The following is an 18097-nucleotide window of genomic DNA, read 5'->3' on the forward strand; positions in this document are numbered from 1 at the left end:
GACAACACTAGCACTGAAGACCAATGGGCTCTGAAAGAAACATGATTCTGCCTTCGCAAAATTATAAGCCTCTAAAAGGCATATGGTGTAATTTTTGGAAATTCTGAATGCTTCCTGTGCTGTGCTCTCTATTTGTACTCCTGAATGGTTATCTTGTAAACAACATAGAAAAACATAATGCTTCAGAAGACCTGGAGTACCTGAGGTCTGGCAGTAACGCTGCCGTGCACAGGGTCATAGCTCTGCTTGTGAGAATCACAAGACACAGGAAAGCTTAATGCTTAACATCCCTCTGGAACACAATGTCCAAGCCACCCAGCAGAAAAAGACATTTGTCAATCAAGCCGCTCCAGCTCTGGAGCAGGATCAATGTAGAGACAGCCTGGATGGCTACTTTTCTCCAGAGCACTTTGGAGGGACACAGTGACCCTGAAAACCTGGGAAGTGTTACAGCTATGCTGTGATCAATGCACGCTCCATCTCCTCTCTCTGCAAAGCAGGAGAGGCCCAGGAGACAGACAATAAATATGAATGAGAATTCATTTTTCCATACTACACATAGCAAAGCACATTCTCATTCATGAGCTCCGCAGCAAAGTTCCAGTTCAGTGCGAGACACTCCATCCCACAGAGTCACCTGAGGAACTAAATGCTGCTTAGGAATCTCAGGGATAATGTTCCCACATGAATGCATCTACATGTACAAAGGCAAGAGCATTAGAGTTACTATCCCAGATCTGGGAATTTTGTAGTCATTCTTGCAGAACTCATAAAGTGCTGCAAATTCAGTGATTTCCATTACAGCTTCTCTCCCAACAGCAGCTTTTTAAAATCCAGATATACACCTCTCTGTGTGCCCCATAGGAACACTTATAAGTAGACATTTGGGGATGAGTGGTCCCACTGTGACCACAAAAAGTCATGGAAAGCATCTCTTATTTCCTTGAGGCACTGGACAGCATCAGCCAGCCCATTTCCCAGGAGCAGCCCTGACTACGACCATGGGTCACTGCAGCCCCTATTCAGGCATTTTCAAACCCATATTGTAAATCAGTAAACCTGAACTCCACTACTGCTCAGTCCAGCTAAACATTTGTATTACCCCTGTTTAATTTTTCACCAACTACTGCTGTGCTCTGACTGCCAAACACTTCACCAAAACTCCAAACCACACAGACCAAGATGGATGGAAAGTAACAGACGATTTGTACCTCTAGGCACTCTCATATTCTCTTGGGGATGAAGGCAGTCGCTCAACATACAACTTTACCATTATATCTTGCAACGTTTTATTAATTGCCTCACTGTCAGGGAACTGTTCCAGAATATGCTTAATAAAATTTCTGACAGCAGCTAAGCCATGGGATGTGCCTAGTGCACAAAAATCAGAGTTTTAAATATTTTTCATTCACTTAACAGAAAGCATGTTACATGCCAAATTTGTAGTCATAGTTCACATCCTTATATGCAACCTTCACCATTTGTGGTCTCCCTACATAAAAAACAAAATTAGACTACCAGCATACGCTCTGATACATTTGGGCCATTAATATTACAGCAGATCTGGCACCAGTTAAAGTGAATCTGCATAGATGAAGGAGCAATCATTAAGGCTTTATAGACTCGCTTTCCTCCAGAGTGTCAAAAATCCTCCCCACATGCCCTCAAGTGCTGGAGTTCAGTTTTGATCTCTGATTTAGCTGAAAGATGTGTAAAAGCAGGCACAGCATTATCCATTGACAAAGTGCCTGAGACATCCCTGTGCGTTGTTTATTCCAGTGAGTGCATAAAATATCTTGCGGTCATGAAACGTGTCAGAATGATGTTTACTTTGAACAGAAATATACAATTATCTTGTTCATAAAGCAGAAACCTCTCAGCAAGAAAACTCAGCGCATGATATTTCTGCAAAGAAATACTGCTACAGGAATCCCAGTGCACCTTTGGGAGGACAGTACTTTCCCTTTTATTTCCCTCCTTTTTTAAGCATACATTTGGCTGTTCTATTTCAGGAATGCATGGGAAAGGCTACATAGTTCAAAATGAGAAAAACAATAAGCTGTAGAAGCAGATCCAATTTTAATTACAAAGCAATATAAAATCTGTATGGACACAATCAGAAAGCAGAATTTGCTAAACTGGCTTCCCCCTGGATTCATAACCTTTCTTCATCATTCAGCCTGCAGAATAAAACACTCAGAATCCTCCTCAAGCAAACATTTTGGTTTCTACGTAAGCAGTGAATCCTCCGGAGACAGAGGAGGCAAAGAGAGGTTAGAAAATGCAATTCCTTCTGTATCTCTCAGAGAAGTGCCAAACATTATGTAGGGCACAAAACAGCTCTGCAGGTTCACCATGAACATAGCTCTTGTCTTCTCTGAACACTGTCAAATCAGCAAATTAGGAATTTCAAAAAGGATTTACATGTCACCATGCCTACCTGCTTGTTCTTTAAAAAAAATGGAAATTAGGAGAGGGGGGGAAAAAACCACTTTGATGCAGTGAACAGAAAAAAGAAGTTCCTTCCTCAACAGATTACCTGTGTGGCCAAGACTGAAAACAAAGAGGTTTGCTTCATAGAGAAAAAGGGTAATACAAATAATACTAGAAATACTGAGACAGGCAGCAAGTAAGAAAACCACAGAGGTCAGTTTGGGGCAGGAGAGGAGCAAGGACATCACAGGCATAACTAGCAACCTTCCTGGACATCAAGAAGAATGTATTACGTCTTGGGCCGTACCTGCCAAGACCTGGTAGAGTCTTCATCTTTCTTGGAGTACCACTGGAGCACATCTTGGCTAAGCAGAAAGAGGGCACCAAAACTGCTATTAGAAATGAGTGCCCTCAAAATGACCAAAAGCTCCACCTGTGGATGGTGAGGAGAAGAAAGGAAGGGAAGGCATCTAAATCCACATCTGCGTCTTCCCTTTTATTTCCTAACCAATAAAAGATACAGCTAGCCAGAGCACTTAAAAGCAAGTTAATGGAAATGCATCAAATGCAACAAAAGTTCTTCCATCCTCAGAATAATGGCTATATATGGAAAAACTGAAAAGGAAATACAACTTTTGGACTACAATGATAGCCCTCATCACAAAGCAAAAACAGCATAAATATTCACAGAGTAAAAAAGAACTGTAAAAAGACAGATGGTGGAGCTGTGAATAAAAAAACATTCAGTTTGTGTCTATTTTTTCAGCACGTGAGATATCCACTGAACTATTTATCACCTCATGAAAGAAAACTATGTATCATTTCCTGTAAATGAGACAGGATGTCTAAATAAATTCTAGCACCAAAAAAAAAAAAAAATTAAAAGATGCGAATGTTCATACAGAATGTTCATACAGAAGAGTATGTTAGCAGTGCTAAGAACTTTAACAGAAAATTCACCTAGGGATGAAGGGAGGTTTAGTTTTCAAAAACTATTTGTTTCCTCATGCTATATGAAAGCCACCAGAAGACACAGAAACATTTCCATTATTCCTGAACCACCCTAGTATCATTCAGGATTTCACATAACAGTTCAAATGTAAAGAATGGGCAAAAATCTGTACTATAAAGACTAAAACTGCTGGAACTCAATTTCAAAATACGTAAATTCCATTAAGGCTCTGGGAAAGTCAGAAAAAAATGTAATATGAGTGAGAGGAGTCAGCCTAGTAGAGCATGAAAATAAAGATATTTCTGATTTTTAAATCAATGAAAAGAAATTGAATTGGTAAGAATGAATTAGTTAATGAGCAAGAAGGTGAAGAAACCAAAGATCCTAAGGTACAACGTGATTGTTATAAAACCGGATCATTATAAACTGCAGTTAGCAAAACAAAGACATAGAAACAATTAGGATACTGTAGAAGCCTTACAACTATACAGACCATTACAGGTAAGTTACAGGATGTATACAAACTAACAGATACACATTACTCTGTGCAGAGTATGTTAGCAAGAACAAAAAAATTATAACAAGTGAGTCACAATAATTCACTGAGCCAGTAAACTACAAAAGATGACTCACACACACACAAAAAAGGGGGTGAGGGGACAGGGTGGGGAACCAAACACCAAAATATAGCATGAAACTTCAAAAACCAGTACTTCTGGTAATCACTGTCCAAAGACTAACTTCAGATCATCATCAAAATGATGACTGAAAAAAGCACCTTGGGAGAAAACAAAAAGTCAATGAGACAAAAGTAAGCAGTGATTAGTTGAAGCTATAACAATTCTTTGAACGTTCTCTGTGAAATAAGTACAGGAATCAGCAAACCAGGGAATAATGTCTATCAACAGGTCTAGGTTTCTGTTGTGTATCCAACACAGTGTATTGCCCCACTTCCAAAAAAAAAAAAGTAGAAATCATAACTTACAAGTACCATGAATACAAGCACTGCAAAGAGGACTGGAAACTGTCTGGAGGACTGATGAAAAGGAACGAAAAAGAGATGCACCTGGTGAGTTAGATGATGGCCTCAGAAGGGTATCGCAGGAATCTGGGTTTAGGCGTAGTATTGATATCTTCATCCACAATGGAGAGGGCAGTAAGCTAAAAGTTGCTGAAAGGCAACTGCAGAGCAGAAAGGGTCTGCAGAGCAGAATTAGAATTCATATTTCCCCTCCTGCCCCAATCCAACCTCACAAGCTGCATGAGCCCTTAACAGAGCAGGGAGATGGCAAACCGAACTGCAACAGAGCTCACCTCTTGACACCTTAAAGCACATGTGAAGTAAAAAATAAGGAAGGAAACAGATTAGAATAGTAAAACTTACCTTATCAGCTGGGATCAAAGATTTATGAACTACGTATTCTTTCACTGGAAAGAGTTTCTAAATGACAGAATAAAACAAACACAGGTGCAAACACTGGAAGGGTATAGTCAATACTGCCACCTTCTCTGCAGTGAACCATGTAACCTCTGAAATCTCTACACAACTGGAGTCTTGCTCTCTTCCCCACACATACCAGCACCCAACTCCTGGAATTCCTGCTTCTACAGTAGTATTTTCCTCCTTTTACTTAAGTTAAAACTCAGGCCAACTACATGAATTATTTTGTGCGGTCTCATCATCACAACATGAATTAAGCATTCTCTTACTGTGTTTTCCCTGAAATTACACCATAAACTCTTCAGGGCAAGATACAAACCAGCCTCTGATTCTCAAGAAGCTACAGGATGAAAATTGCTACTTATTTGGTGCATGTAATCCATGCACAAAAAATAACCAGCATTGTCTTGAACACGTCCTGAAACTGTGTAGATTATTGTTCGCCTTTCGCTTAGATGTGCCGCTCTCTTGGCTTTTTCATGCCCACGAGCCAGCAGCATCATTTGGTTTGGGGACTGAAGATTCCTGCTCAAGTCTTCTCTGTTCTGGTGGCTGTAAAGTACTAACTGCCAGACCGTATGAGAAAACTAATCCAAAAATCCTGGCAATGTGAGTGGATTCTCCAGTCAAAACAGAAAAGCCTGCCTGGATCTGCACCTAGCAACTGGCAGGGGCACTGCGAGCTGCTGGAGAGATTTTGTGTGAACGGCTGAGTCTGCACGCTGAATCACTCATGGCACCGTCTGTAAAAGCCTCTGCTGTTTCCTTCCTTGTCCCAGGATGGAGCTAAAAAAAATTTACACAGAGCAGGAGCAAGCAGGGTCTGTGCATTTGGTGCACTCCACCTGTTGGCACACTGAATGCCTCCAGATAAATCCTTGAAGTCGGCTAAATTCAAGCTGGCACTGCACAGCTTCAAGAGTTCAACTTGCACCCCGGGTAACTGTCCCGTCTAACAGGAGAGCAACCGTCACTCTCTGATGGCAAAGTATTTATCTTTGTTACCCAATTTTAAAGTAACAGAGTGAAAGTGAAGGATCAGCTGTCTTTGAAAGCCCTACAGAAACAGGTTTAGAATTACCTTCTGTAGCATCTCTGTGGCATGCATAGCACTCCATAGAGCATCTCATCTGCATTTTGCAATTACTGTTCAAAGAAATAACCATGTCTGATTTCTCACTCCACTAGAGGGCTTGGAGTTTGTGTCTGTAAAAATAAAAACAAAAACACACCACCAACTGGTGTCCTGAACCTGCAGACTATGCTAACAGCATTCCAAAAAAAAAAAAAAAAAAAAAAATCAAGAATCTGTCATCCCGGAAGAGATTACAGGTTCAAATCCAAGATTACAGCCATAGATCCTAAACACAACTCTTTTGTAAGCACCTACTAAAACCAGTGCTACTCCTAGTTTAACTACCACCAACTGTTTAAGTTGCTTTACACAATACTTAAGATATTTTCCACTTAGAAGGACAGTGTTATGAACACAGTTACCATTTCACATGTTTTAGTATCAGAACTATATAATATATCTTTAGTCATTCACAAAATCATTTTTCTTCTTTTCTTTTTTGTTTTGAAAACTGAGATTGCATCTATACTAAAACTACTAAAACACTCCAAGCATTTTGGGGCGTTGAAAGCCACCACCCACGCTCGCAAACTATTAGGGCATTGCCTGACAAAAATCTGGTCTGTGCCAATTAGCATTCTTGCAGACCAGTTCCCAGGCATCGCCTGGCAGATAGAAGGGTCCAGGATCCATTCCCAAAAGACAGTTCACATGCAGACATTCTGTCTTGGAGACAAAAACGTCTGACAGCCTCCATGCATGGAAACAATTACAAGTACACCATTACAGTCTGAACTTTATGCATCAATTTCCACAGGTTTTCACCATTAACTTGAAATTGTTTGTGACTGCTTTTTGGTCTCTTTATATTTAATAAATTAGTAAGTCCTGTAATAAATTCTCCTGTTTGGGTATGGGCGATGAGGGGATTGTTTGTTTGTTTGCATTTTGCAATCCCATTTCTTTTTTTGCTTTTGTTGCAGTTACATGAAAGACCAAAAAAAATGGGTGTACAGACTGACTGTATGAAAAAGGTTTTACGCGTGTTGTCAGAGATACACAAAGCTATCTTTGCAACACATGCCCTTTTATAGTAAGTTTACACATTACAACATCAGGACAAAAAATGGCCAAGTGCAAATCTTGATTCTTGGAGTGTTTTTTAAAGCACAATTATCTTCCAAAGAGAGTTGCTACGGGGAAAATATCATTGTGAGATAGTATGTTTGCAAGGAGCAAAGCATGTCTTCAATCCAGGTTGTTGACTCCTTCCTGGGGTTTAAGTAAACAAGGGAAAAATTACAAGTGTTTTTAATGAAGATGTTGGCTCATTTTATGTTTTTCCAAAGGAAGCCTTTAAAGAGCAATCATTTTACAACCACTTGATACTTATGCTTCTTACTGCATCTATCTTGAATGGCCAGATTTCCAATTATTGCAGGAGTTATTTCTGTTTGCAAACCCTTCTGCTGAAAAAGAACTCGTGGTATATAGCCCATACCTTCTCATTTCTGGCTGTGAGCAACCTTGAGAAATTTTATACACGTACTTAACCTTATACACATTGATATGACACATTTTATCTCAAGTTTCCAGCATTACTCTTAGTCAGGGGAAACTTTTCCTCTAAATGTAACTGTTACTAGAGCATCAACGTTCAGTCTTCATCCCTGGGTCCTCCTTAATCGAGTTTCTCAGAAACTCCCACGAACAGCAACCATGAATAGGATGATTACTATTCACACTTGGCCTACTACAGCCATAATTAACTGTGAGCTGGAGAACAGTATCTATCTTGACAGCACAGTGAAATGGCAAGAGCTGATTATCAACACACCTCCATCAAAACCAGCATGTTAAACCCTAAAAAGAGGAAAAGAGGAACACTTCTATGAACTGAATGCCTGTAGCTGGAAAGGATAAAATAAACTGACGGTGGAGGAGTGATGGAAGAAAAGAGTGTTTGGGGTTTTTTCTTTGGTTGTTTTTTTGTTTGTTTTTTTTAGTTTTATTCCAGAAAGAAAAAAGATTTAGTATTAATTTAATTACTGATGGATTATTAGAATTGTGTTTTCACTATCAGGCAAGGAATTAAAACAGAGTGAGAACAAGGTAATCTGATAGGAACAAAAAGATGATTTATAAGGTCTAGAAAGGGTCTCCAAGAAAGCAAGGCTATGGATTAAAATGAGGCTGTATTTAAGCAAACAAAGAATAAAGGAACAGACAAGAAGCCTCAGCTGAAGGAAGAACTATGAGGAGATATTTTCCATATGCAGCAGGGAAAGACACAGCAGAAGTCATCTGGTGACAGCTTGGCTTTAACAGGAAAAGCAGAGAAAGATTATCTGGATGTTACGAACCTTGCCAACAGGTTGATACTATCCACACTGGGGAGTGAAGGGGGTGTGCAAAAAGAGAGAGAAAATAAGAAGGTAAAGAGAGCCATTTTCAATATGTTTGATTTAATAAGCCAAAATACCCAGAAGGACAGAGACCTGTGATACAGAAAACAAGCATTTTGTCACAGAAAAGTCAGTCTCCAGTCCTCCCAACCCACCTTCCTTTTTTGAAGGAGAAGAGAAAAACAAGCTGCCATTTCTCCTATTCTTTAAACTAAGTGTTTACACCTTGAGTTTTTAATATACCATCTGTTCCAGGGGACCAGCAACAACCATACAGGCAAAATCCAGACTCCCTATTTCACCTTCTCATAGAAAAGGCACTAATCCCTTCTTTTGTTAAAGGTAATTTCAGAAGCATTGATATACATTATTAAATCATTCCTGACCTATACAGAAAATTCAACATAGGCAAATACAACAAAAAACTGAAAATACAGTACTTCCTCATCAATAATTCATTTTGGCTCTAATCTTAGGTCGGTTAATTCTGCTAAATGATCGCTTCTCAGCTGCCTCCTATATTAGATCTGTATCAGTGCACTGAAAATGCCTAGACAGACGAGAGCATCTCAAGGCGTGAGAAGACTAAGCCTCATCAGGTGCCAAAAGCCCTTTCAAGACTAAAGAGTGTATTAAGTTTCTGCAAGCAGAAAGCACCTTGTATCTCACAGGAGCCACCTTCCACCTCACGGGATCAAACTGATGATTTGCAGTTTGGAGATCTAAGCTGTGCTGCATTGTATTATTGATTTTCCAGTTGCCTTTTATTATTACTACAGCTCCACCCCTACTGTTCAGCCAGTGTCCAAACATGCATGACAACAAAGAATGTAAAACTTTTTATTCAAAGCTGTAAGAAAAATGAAAGGTGGGTAAAAGTGAAAAAATTATACTTACATTTTATATCAGTAACTGTTCTTTTAGCTTGTCCTTGTTAACTAGCTAACTTTGTCTAAAGATACCCACATTTTTCATATTTTTTTCTCCACGCTGCAGCACCAGGCCTTACCAATATATTAAAATACTTATCATCTAGACTGTTTGTGTTTACTGAAACACATGTTCACCTTCAACCCTGGATAAGGCAAGTCCTTAAGCACACATCTAAGTTCCCTTGCCTTTGTTTACTAGTAATCAAAACATGAATTACAATGCCAATTGCAATACACAGTAAATACACAGTGAAAATGAAAGGCAAGATCATTGTCTTTAGGATAGAGAATTTTCAGATTTTGTTCATTAATCAGACAACACCGAGGGTAGGAAAAAAAAAATTCAACATCATTAATAAGCTTTATCCAACACAAAAGCAGTTCAGCTGCAGTTTAGTATATATGGGATAAAATCCTGCATAAGCCAACTTTGTAAGTATTTTCATTTAAGGATAACAAGAAAGAACAAGTAAGTTTGTGAATTGGTAGCAGCATATAAGTATTACACATAGATATGTGCCTTTCCCCTACCAGAGGTACAGAAACCAATGTTAAGCAAATACTGAGCTTCACAAACACTTACCAAAATCCATCAAGGCAATTAATTTCTTAATTTGTAATGAGAACTCCCAACACCCTAGTAACTTTCTAGTAGCAGTTTCTACTCCTTGTTTCTTTTTGAGGCTTGGAAAGAGCTAAGAGCATATCTGTAACTGCTATTAAAAAGAAAACATGTTACTGCAAATTTAATCAAACACATGAATTGATAACAGAGGTACCTTTAACCCACAGGCTTAGCTTAATTAGAGAGGCTTCTCATGTGCGACTCTCACCAAGAGTACCTGTTGTAACTGTACAATTAGAGGCTCAAGCATGAAGTTAGGAATAAAAGCCCTAGTACGCAGTTTCTAAAATGTGTCAACAGAACATGGCACAGAAACCATCCTAACTTGCATTGCCTTCCTTATCTCGTCTTACTATTTTGAAGCATCATAGCATCATCCCAGCAGCTCAAGGCACTTGCTGGTTACGGTTCTGACATCGCTTACAGGATAAATATAAATTCACTAAATCTCCTGCCTGCTGTCTACATAATCCCTTAACCTTTCCCTTTCCACAGCTATGGTTCTCTGCCTTCTCCTCATCTCCAGCCTTTCTGCTCTTTTCATTCTCATGCTGCCTTCCCTTTTGCACTTATTTTTCCAAATCATTGGCATTCAGCATATCTTTACAGTGAGATTCATGGTCAGTACTCCTTTTACCTCACAGCCTGCTTCAGCATGTTGTTTTGGTTTTTACACGTTACTGAGGAATGGGAATTTTAAAGAGAGTCCTTTGGTTAGCAGATTTCTATTAAATGTAGCATCTGCCTGCAAGACACAGACCAAGCAGAAAATATTATGCAAGAAGGCAAGTTTGCAGTCATAAACGTGCTACAAAAAGAATTAGACAGGACAGTGTATGTCACATTTAAAAGGAAAAGAAGAAGTCAAGCTAGTAAATCATTAGCCAAACTAAAGGCAGCAGTATTGTCCTGGTTTTGGCTGGGGTAGAGTTAATTTTCTCCATAGTAGCTGGTATGGGGCGACGTTTTGGATTTGTGCTGAAACAGTGTTGATAACACAAGGATGATTTAGTTTCTGCTGAGCAGTGTTTATACAGAGTCAGGCCTTTTCTGCTCCTCACCCCACCCCACCAGCAAGGAGGCTGGGGGTGCACAAGAAGTTGGGAGGGGACACAGCAAGGACAGCTGACCCCAACTGACCAAAGGGATATTCCAGACCATGCAGCGTCATGCTCAGCATATAAAGCTGGGGGAAGAAGAAGGAAGGGAGGATATTCAAAGTGATGGTGTTTGTCCAAGTAACTGCCACACGTGCTGGAGCCCTGCTTTCCTGGAGATGGCTGAACCCCTGCCTGCTGATGGGAAGTGGTGAATGAATTTCTTGTTTTGCTTTGCTTGTGCGCACGGCTTTTGCTTTAGCTATTAAACTGTCTTTATCTCAACCCATGAGTTTTTTCACTTTTGCTCTTCCAATTCTCTCCCCCATCCCACTGGTAGGGGTGGGGGAAGTGAGCAAGGGACTGTGCGGTGCTTAGTTGCTGGCTGGGGTTAAACCACAACAGTCCTTTGCGGTGCCCAACGTGGTTTAACCCCAGCTGGCAACCAAGCACCACACAGCCCCTCATTCACTCCCCTTCCCCCCACCAGTGGGACTGGGGAGAGAATCAGAAGAGCAGAAGTGAGAAAACTCATGTGTTGAGATAAAGACAATTCAACAGGACAGAAAAGGAATAAAATAATAACAATGGTAATAATAATAATAAAAGAATTAGAATATACAAAACAAGTGATGTACAATGCAATCACTGACCATTCACCAACCAGTGCCCCGTCAGTCCCTAAGCAGCAGTCCCCGGCCAGCTTTCTCCCCAGTTTATATACTGGTCATGACACCATATGGTATGGAATATTCCTTTGGCCAATTTGGGTCAGCTGCCCTGGCTGTGTCCTGTGCCAACTTCTTGTGCCCCTCCAGCTTTCTTGCTGGCTGGGCTTGAGAAGCTGAAAAATCCTTGACTTTAGACTAAACACTACTGAGCAGCAACTGAAAACATCAGAGCATCATCAACATTATTCTCACACTAAATCCAAAAACACAGCACTATATCGGCTACCAGGAAGAAAATTAACTCTGTCCCAGCCAAAACCAGAACAAGTATTCAAACTGCACAGAAACTGCTCCTGAATTAAGATTAAAAAGGCACAAGGCCATTTTATGCTATTGGACCATCAGTGTCAGAAAGAAATGAGCCTTCTCAGATTTTGTCACCCCCATTTTTACTTATGCAAAAACCCCATAAAAGGTCTAAGAACACATCATGAGTAAACCAAAGCTTTGCTCTGCTTGTTTTCTTCCTGATTTCTAAGCCAGTTTTTAAAAATTATGCCTTCTCCTTGCTCAGAAGCTGGACACACACAGAAATTCAAGTTTGTTCTTATAAACAACAAACAAATAATCATTTAGATATATTTAAAAAAAAAAATTGGTAGTGTAGCCAGGTGATATTTTGGGGGCTATCTATACAGATTTTTGTTTGGGAAAGCTCATACAAAGCAAAACCTGTGTCATTATCAAAGCCCCGTTACTATGCAATTTTACCTATGGGCTGAGACACAAGAAGATGCAGTCATACAGTATTTCTACAAATAAACACACAAACAGAAAAGTTCACTACCACTCTCACACAATAATAAGCTCCAGCTGAGAGAAAAGTCTCATTCTTGCCAATCTTATCTCCAGTTTTGCACAGCTGGACCTGAACAGCTCAAGGAGTAAAGTAAAACTTTTATTAATTTAAAACTTCAGTAATACATTAAATGTAGCATTTTTCCAGAGTGAACTTATAATTTTGTATTAACCTCATGTAGAGAAATAAATGTAGAGTTATAATGGTTACTAATACACGCTTACTCATGGGTTTTTTTAAATTAAAGGAACATTAGCAGTAGTCCCTTCAGTTAAGCGAGGTATACTGAAGCCCATGCCTTATTTAAAGCATGCCAGTGGCACCACTGAACCCAAGGTGTACTTACATATTTAATAACAGTCTACCATAACAGGACCTTGACAGTTAACTCTACTGACTGAAATAAACAGAATAAGCCAGGAAAAAAAAAAAAATCCTTACAATTTAAGATGTTTAGGCTATTGTTACTAAAAGGTTAATTAGATGCGTGAAGTTATTGCATGAAGCCTGCAAAAATGGGAGTAAAGTGCTCGTTATGTCAATGACTCAGAAAATAAGTATCTCATTAGTACCTCCAGAAAGGAGGTCTTCCTGCTGCTCCCGACACCTTTCCAATAGTTTTGAAGACCTACTTCCCCTACTGCCCTCTTTCAAGCCTTGGTTTTGTGCTTTATCAGGCAGGCTGCACAAGCAGGTCACCTCTCTCTCTTGCACATGGAAACAGACAGTGGCCACTAGCCCTTCAGGCTGTTTTTCATAACCTCTCCATTTCAGCTGTGCCACTACAACTTCACCCTACTGCTGCTGTAAGACTGCCCGACATACAGGTCCCGGAGAGGCTTCACAAACAAACAAAAAACATGGGAAAATAAATGTCTTCACAAGAATCAGTTAAGCGTCCCTCAGGCCCCAGACCTTTCCTGTGCCTGTCACCACTTCGGCTAATTCGCAGTCACGAAGTCTCTCAGATGAGGAGGACGACACACTGAATCCCGACCTTTGAGCTGCAAACCTAGCCTTGAGCAACTTGGTGACCTACATGGCAGCTGCACAGCTCGATAACTAGTTGGCTGGAGTCTGCAAATGTATGATTCATCTCTGATTCTCCCCACACTACCCCATAGGCTGTCACTAGACTGTTTGCTATAAAATGTAATTTCCAAAAGCAGGTTCTATTAGCCTGTTGGCTTGCTGAAACACTGCTCTACTTTAATAGTAAAAAGAAAAATTTATTTTATTTTCCTACCTAAACACTATGAAATTTACACAGGGAGAAAAAAAAAATACACATATACATGCAGCACCTAAATACATCTGCTCCTGCTTACTTTTCTTAACACTACCTCCCAATGTTTCAGCTGAGTAACACACAATTCTGATTGCACAATTTGTAGGGCCAAAGATCTACAGTGCATCCACAAAGGTTTTAATTAGCAGACATCTCTGCACTGAGTTGATACTGGGGCCTTCTGATACTAGCCCACGTCCACAAGCCAACTGCTGGAAAGATATACTTGAAAAAGTAGGGTTTGGCAAAACAGTGTGCTAAAATGCAGCACATCATCAGCTACATACATCAGCATCCACACTAGCTGCATATCTCCCCTCCTTTCCCCCTAAAAATCCACAGCTAGAATTTCAGTCATCGCCCTTCCTTACTGCATGCCGTGTCCTTAAGAGACTCTCTTGGCATTTCTCGGTGTTGTAGAATTAGGCTTTCTTATCCTCTTAATGACCAAAACACAGCTGTCCAACATGTTCCAGCTGGCACAACCCCGGCATCTCTGCTGTTAACCCAGCAGCACTTCATCTGGGCTATTCTGTTGTGCTGAATATGCATCAATAAGCATATATACAACTAGCAACTTTTGGTTTTTCCGCTCAAAAATAAGATTGCAGCATTGTGGAAGCTCCTAGCAAGTTTTGTCCACATTAGGGAGTTCAAATACACATCTGATCAAGAGGCTAAAGACAAAAAGTCGAGTGGTTTGGGATTTGTTAGTCTAGTGTCTTAACAGCTACACAAATACAAGAAGACAAATTATACAACTAAATTATATCTCCTCTATGTAGAGTGGCAGGTAAGAGATAGCTATCTATAGATAGGATTAAGCAGTTCGAAGTGTATGGCACAGGAAAGAGTGAAAGGTAAGTCAGAACTATGAAAAGTCATCATTAATTGCATGTTTCTGCTGAAGTGACCAAGAGCAAAGTAGTTCCTCATACCACAATCTGCATTTACATGTTTAGAATTTCAGTACCTAAAAATCCTAGGGAAAAAAAACCAGGAGCCATTCCCACTTTTTAAATATTTTTGGTCAGTGTGCCGACTCAGGAAGGCAAGCTCTAGATAAGTTTATAATAGAATTCAATTTTCAGGATTACCCTTAGAACTTTTCGGGATTACCCTTCGAATTTTCAACTGTGGTGTAAAACACCTTCCTCCTGCATATATTACATGTGGAATGAGCCACAGGGATGCAATATGATTCAACTGGTTCTGAGCTCATTACCTCACCTTGCACAATGTAACACCTAAAGTAATGACTGATTTTTTTCTACCCTGTGGGCATCAAAGGGCATACTTGGTATGTGTAAATGTGTTGAGCACTATAAATCTACAGAGCTGTAATGATACCATCTCAGATTCTGACTTTAAATTCATCACTGTTTAAAGAGACTAATTTTTAAAGATGCCAGTAAGTTATGCAAAGCTTGCATTAAGCTCCAAGACTCTGAAGGCCATTCTGCTTCTTACCCATTAAAGCTATGATCTCATAACCACGCTATTCATTAACAAGAGCACTACAATGATACAGGTACAAGATGTTTCAGTGATTTCCTGTTACTTCCAGGCTACATGCTGTTTGAGTGCAACTAGTACACAGGGACAAACTGGGAGAGGAGTGGCTGGAGAGCAGCCCTGCAGAAAGGGATCTGGGGCTGCTGGTGGACAGCAGGCTCGATGTGAGTCAGCAGTGTGCCCTGGCAGCCAGGAGGGCAAACCGCATCCTGGGGTGCATCAAACACAGCATGACCAGCCAGTCAAAAGAGGTGATTATCCCGCTGTATTTAGCGATGGTGCGGCCTCACCTGGAGTACTGTGTGCAGTTCTGGGCCCCACAGTTTAAGAAGGATGTTAACATCCTTGAATGCATCCAGAGAAGGGCAACAAAGCCAGTAAAGGGGCTGGAAGGCATGTTCTGTGAGGAGCGGCTGAGGACTCTGGGTTTGTCTAGTTTGGAGAGAAGGTGGCTGAGGGGCGACCTCGTTGCTCTCTGCAGCTTCCTGAGGAGGGGAAGTCCAGAGGGAGCTGCTGAGCTCTTCTCCCTGGTACCCAGCGACAGCATCCATGGGAATGGCTCAAAGCTGCGCCAGGGGAGGCTTACACTGGATATTAGGAAGCATTTCTTTACCTAGAGGGTGGTCAAACACTGGAACAGGCTTCCTAGAGAGGTGGTCGATGCCCCATGCCTGTCAGTGCCTTAAAAAGAGGCATTTGGACAATGCCCTTAATACCAGGCTTTAACTTTTGGTCAGCCCTGAAGTGGCCAGGCAGTCAGAGTAGATGACCGTTGTAGATCCCTTCGAACTGAAACTATTCTAATCTATTCTAGTATTAAATGGCTCCATTGGAACTAATAAAAAAAAAAAGAATTTGGTCCAAGCAAAAATGCAGCTTGCAACTCACGGCACTTGATTTTTTCAGCCATAGCTGGTCTTTGTACAAGACCACGAACTTGATTCAAAGCTGTGGATATTTCATACTACCAGAGAGACAGAAACGCTGACTGTGAGCGACAAACAACTTCCTAGAAGACCGCTCACACCTTTGGATCTGGATGCCAAGTTCATCTCAGCGACTCTACGAATGCCATGGAAATTTCAAACAGAGTAACTTGGTTTCTAACGCTTGCGGTTTAAGAATCTGTGGGACTTCCATAACACGTTAGAGTTTGGGTCTTGTTAGGACACCTAAAATAGCCCTGCTTTCACACACTACAAGCACTGCCGCTCCACCAGAAATTCACAGTCTCCTTACTCTTCGCCTCCTTATTACCTGAAGGAATAAAACGGGACTAAGCGTTTGGGAAGAGGGACCACAGCAAAGTTGCTTTCTTTCCAACTGCACAACTACTGTCGCTGAAAACCCCTCTGCAAGTTATCTTTTGCCTTAAACGAGGAGGAAGGGGGAGCAGCACCTCACGTTGCACTCTGCCCGCTCTCTCGGTCACGGCGTTTCCCGACACCTGCTCCCAAGGCAGGGCTTCCCCGGCACTGGGGAGCAGGTCCCCCCCCGCACACCATCTCCGCAGCAAGAAGTGCCCGCCGGGGCGCTCCGCCACCGCGCCGCGGGACGGGGAAGGCGCCGCCGGGGTCCCCCCTCCTCGCCCGGGCCGCCGCAGCCCAGCGGGCTCCTCCTGCCCGCGGGAATGCCGCGCCGGGGGGTGCCGGAGCACGGCCGTCCCGGCGGCTCCGGCAGCGGCCGGGCGGGCTCCGTGCCGTGCCGTGCCGTGCCGTGCCGTGCCGTGGCGCAGCGCCGGGAGGCGGCGGAGAAGCCGCGGCTGCCCGCGCCGCAGGTGCGCGGAGCCCCGCGCAGGGGAACGGGGCGTGCGGGGAAGCTGCCGCCGCGGCCGCGCCGAGCCGCCGCCCGGGCCCTGCGGCCGGCTCCGCGCCGGGGAGCCGCCGCCCGAGTCCCGGCCCGGCTCTGCGCCCCCGGGCCGGGGTGTCGCTGCCCGCCGAGCCGCCGCCGCCGCCCTTCTCCCCGCCGGCACCTGGATGTGGCAGGAGATCTCGGAGTCGTCCAGCAGCCGCACGGTGCATTTCATCTCCGGGCTCAGCGACCTGATGCTGGAGCTCCGGAACCGGATCATCCCGGCAGCCCACCCGCCGCCGCCGCCGCCGCCGCCGCCGCCGCCGCCGCCGCCCCGCAGGCAGCCGCAGGGGGCCAGCCTGCAGCGGCGCCCGGCCGACCGCAGCACGGCACGGCGCGGCGCGGTACGGTACGGTACGGCGCGGTGCGGTGCGGTGCGGTACAGTACAGTACGGCACGGCACGGCACGGCACGGTACGGTACGGTACGGCGCGGCACGGCGGCGGCGCCGCCCCTCAGCCCCGCGGCGCTCCGCCGCCGCCGCCCGCCATCCGCCTGCCCGCCGCGGCTGGGGCCGCCGCTGCGTCAGGCTGCGCTCCGCTCGCCCGCCTCAGCATCCTCCTGCGCCCGCCCCCGGCACGGCACGGCACGGCAGGACACGGTCCGGGGGGCACCTCTCCGCCCTCACCCGCTCCTCCGCCCCACCGAGCCCGGCGGGGCTCCTCTGCGAGGCGCCGCTCCGTCGGGCGGGGGTAAAAAAAGGCAGCCCCGAGAGGGAAAGGGTCGGCGCGTTTGTTCGCCTACCCCGCCACGGGCGTGCTTCGCCTGGTTTTGAGTGGACCTGAGCGACTGCTGCTCGCGTGGGAGTGCCCCGTGCCCCGCCAAAGGGGGGACATCTCCTCGGCTGCCGGCGGGGAGCGAAGTCCCCACGCTGCCTGCCTGCCCAGGGCGTGGGTCTACGGGGTATCCCAACACCGCCCGACCCGGGAGGAGGACCCTGTGAAATACATATA

General features: G+C 43.5%; 1 protein-coding gene across 1 annotated transcript in view; it reads right to left on the reverse strand.

Moving 5' to 3' along the window:
* FRMD3 (FERM domain containing 3) overlaps window positions 1-17364 on the reverse strand; it is a 148062-nt gene extending 130698 nt beyond the window's left edge. Inside the window, exon 1 of the mRNA XM_075020326.1 lies at window positions 17266-17364. Within this exon, the coding sequence (XP_074876427.1) occupies window positions 17266-17364 (99 nt within the window). The remainder of the gene's footprint in view (window positions 1-17265) is intronic.
* Between the last annotated feature and the right edge of the window lie 733 nt (window positions 17365-18097).

The sequence above is a fragment of the Buteo buteo genome, chromosome Z (genome assembly GCF_964188355.1).
Source record: "Buteo buteo chromosome Z, bButBut1.hap1.1, whole genome shotgun sequence".
Classification (NCBI taxonomy): domain Eukaryota; kingdom Metazoa; phylum Chordata; class Aves; order Accipitriformes; family Accipitridae; genus Buteo; species Buteo buteo.